The sequence below is a fragment of the Rhincodon typus genome, chromosome 26, assembly GCF_021869965.1.
Source record: "Rhincodon typus isolate 14 chromosome 26, sRhiTyp1.1, whole genome shotgun sequence".
Classification (NCBI taxonomy): Eukaryota; Metazoa; Chordata; class Chondrichthyes; order Orectolobiformes; family Rhincodontidae; genus Rhincodon; species Rhincodon typus.
In genome coordinates this window covers 2,431,248-2,434,018 of record NC_063357.1, presented here as the reverse complement: position 1 = coordinate 2,434,018, position 2,771 = coordinate 2,431,248, and the positions used below count along the sequence as shown (strand labels likewise).

At 52.4% G+C, this 2,771-nt stretch overlaps 2 protein-coding genes across 2 annotated transcripts in view; one reads left to right on the top strand and one right to left on the bottom strand.

The window, feature by feature from the left end:
• The window catches only part of LOC109923712 (smoothelin-like protein 2), a 6,759-nt gene extending 6,193 nt beyond the window's left edge, over positions 1-566 (bottom strand). The window contains exon 1 of the mRNA XM_048612329.1: positions 437-566. Within this exon, the coding sequence (XP_048468286.1) occupies positions 437-566 (130 nt within the window). The remainder of the gene's footprint in view (positions 1-436) is intronic.
• A 294-nt stretch (positions 567-860) lies between these two features.
• Positions 861-2,771, top strand: part of LOC125486173 (smoothelin-like protein 2) — a 5,788-nt gene continuing 3,877 nt past the window's right edge. Inside the window, exons 1-2 of the mRNA XM_048612696.1 lie at positions 861-973; positions 2,512-2,730. Of these exons, the coding sequence (XP_048468653.1) occupies positions 949-973; positions 2,512-2,730 (244 nt within the window). The 5' untranslated portion in view covers positions 861-948. The remainder of the gene's footprint in view (positions 974-2,511; positions 2,731-2,771) is intronic.

The window sequence follows — 2,771 nt, the reverse complement described above, 5'->3', positions numbered from 1 at the left end:
CCCCCTACCCCAGCCTCTCTCCACCTCCCTCTACCCACCCTATACCCACACCGGCGTCTCTATCACCCTCCACCAAACCTCTCCACCCCCCCTCTCCCCTCCCCCTAACCCACCTCCCACCCACCCTGCCCTGGCTATCCCACCTCCCACCTTCCATTTCCACCTCACCTTACCCATTCACATCACCCTCCCCTCTCTACCCCAAACCGCCATCCACCCTCACCCCTCACCCTGGACCTGCACTAACAACCGCTGCCCAGACGCCACCCACTCTCACCACCTCAACCCCTGCCCAAACCCCCTCGCTTAAAAATGTCAGCCCATCGTCCACCCAGCTGCCCCCTCCCCTGCTCCCCACCCTCTCCCTGTCTCAGTTTAGGGTTAGTCAAGGTGGCGCCAGAACAGACCCTGGGTATTGGAATTGGTTTCTGTTTACCCAGGTCCTGGCCACTGAAGACCATCCTTGAACTCTCACTGATTTGTATTCTTTCCTGATCTGGAATATTATGCCGTTTCTTGTCTTCAGGTAAGGTTATCTCTTTCACCTTCTCAGGGTTTAATTCCATTCAGCTACATTTCCATCTTGCTGTTTGAGGGATCTGGGCTTTTCCGAACCCAGGGCAGATCTCAGTTGATTTGATTCTGATTGAGCTGAATGATCCCAGATCCCCATTGGCTTTCCTGAGCGATGGAGTGAGGCAAGGACAATACAAAGGCAGAGCCCAGATACACAACTTTGTTCTCGGTCACAATTTCCTCATCACCCCGCTGTGTGAGGGGGGGACAGATTCCTGCTTCAGTGCTGCCGAGGAGATGGGCCGAGATTGACTCCCTGGGTTTCTGAGTTTAATTAATTTCCCTTTCTCTCCTTGTCTACTTTAGTCGAATGAGGAGACTCGAGAACAGAATGGGACAGACCCTGATACTTTAACTAAAGCCAACGTGGAAATGAACAAGGTGCAACCCACTAGAGGCAAGGACCCTATCTTTGACTTTTTCTGAAGAAGGGTCTAGACCCGAAACGTCAGCTTTCCTGCTCCTCTGATGCTGCTTGGCCTGCTGTGTTCATCCAGCTCTACACCCTGTTATCCCTATCTTTGACTGACTGCTTTCTTCACTTGTGAAGCTTGTAGTTTGTGGATTCTGGAGAACAGTTTTTTGGACCATCACCCATTTCTGATTCTCCATCTGTCAGAGGAATAGTTTGTCAAAGTCAGCGATCACACACTGACCAGTAAACTCACCGCTTTCACCTTCCCCTCACCTCTTGCTATAGCACAGGGCTCCATGAGAACATTCCGGAAACGCAGACACCAGGGTCTGGCTTCATCTCCCATTCCAGAGGCATCTGAACTGAATCCAGGTTGACATTCCCAGATACAGTACGGAGGGAACGCTGCACTGTCGGAGGGTCAGTGCTGAGGGAGGGCCGCACTGTCAGAGGGTCAGTGCTGAGGGAGCGCCGCACTGTCGGACGGTCAGTGCTGAGGGAGTGCCGCACTGTCGGAGGGTCAGTGCTGAGGGAGGGCCGCACTGTCGGAGGGTCAGTGCTGAGGGAGGGCTGCACTGTCGGAGGGTCAGTGCTGAGGGAGGGCTGCACTGTTGGAGGGTCAGTGCTGAGGGAGCGCCGCACTGTCGGAGGGTCAGCGCTGAGGGAGCGCCGCACTGTCGGAGGGTCAGTGCTGAGGGAGCGCCGCGCTGTTGTATGTCTGTTGGGGGGGGGACCCACTGTGTGTAATTGGAATCTTGGTGTCGGACTGATTTGAAGAGTTCTCGAGCTGCAGGTAGTGAGTGTGAAGAATGGAAGTTACTGGTGCAGATGGTGTTGGAAATAAGATGTGGAACTCTCCCATTCTAGTCCTTGGACTATCAGCCCACACAGGAGGAGACCATTCAGCCCACTGTGCCTCGTCTGAACTTTTAAGGAGCCGCCCAGATCATCACTCCCTCTGCTTGTTGTTCATAACCCGACAATTTTCCCCTTCAAATAACTTATCAAATCCATTCTTAACGTGTTTTGTTGCTTTTGCCCCTTCAGGCAGCAGAGTGCAGTTCCCAGTTTGCTATTTTAAACTATGTCTCCTCTGGTTACTGTCCCTGCTGCCAGAGAATTTATTCCATCTCAAACCCTCTTTATTGTTAACTTCATTTAAACTTAACCTGTACACTTCCACCCTAAGGAGATCAACTCCAGCTCCCAGCCTCTCAGAATTAGACACGGAATTCTGGATTGAATCAGATTCTTGCAGAGATTCACTGTGACTTCCTCTGTTAGAAAAACAGAATCCCTTTTGGACTAATCCCTGCTTCTTGTTCTGCTCACCCTCCTTAAAACCATTTAGTTTTTATTTATATGAGCCCTGTCTTTCTTGTTGCCAAATGTAAAATTTAATTGCCCTTTGGGGACATGGGGGTGACTGTGCACTAAGGTTTGGGATCTTTCTCTGCACAGTTTGAGCTGATTCTCATGGCATTGTGTTTTCCTGTGCCCCCCGGCCCTCCCTTAAACAGTGAAGGAGCCGAGAGCAGGCCACACTGCCTCTTCACAGGAACACCAACCAGTGGCTGTGGGTCTCGCTCACCAGCCCATCACCGCCGTCACCAAATCCGGAGAGAAATTCGCCGCAGAAATGTCAACAACCACCACCTCCCGATCCGACACCTTCAGCACCCAATCAGCTGCCAGCAGGAACCAGTCAGACACCATCAGGCAAACAGTGCGTCAGTCAGGTGAGCGGCTCCAACCACCTCCATCCTCCCCGACCCCCCCC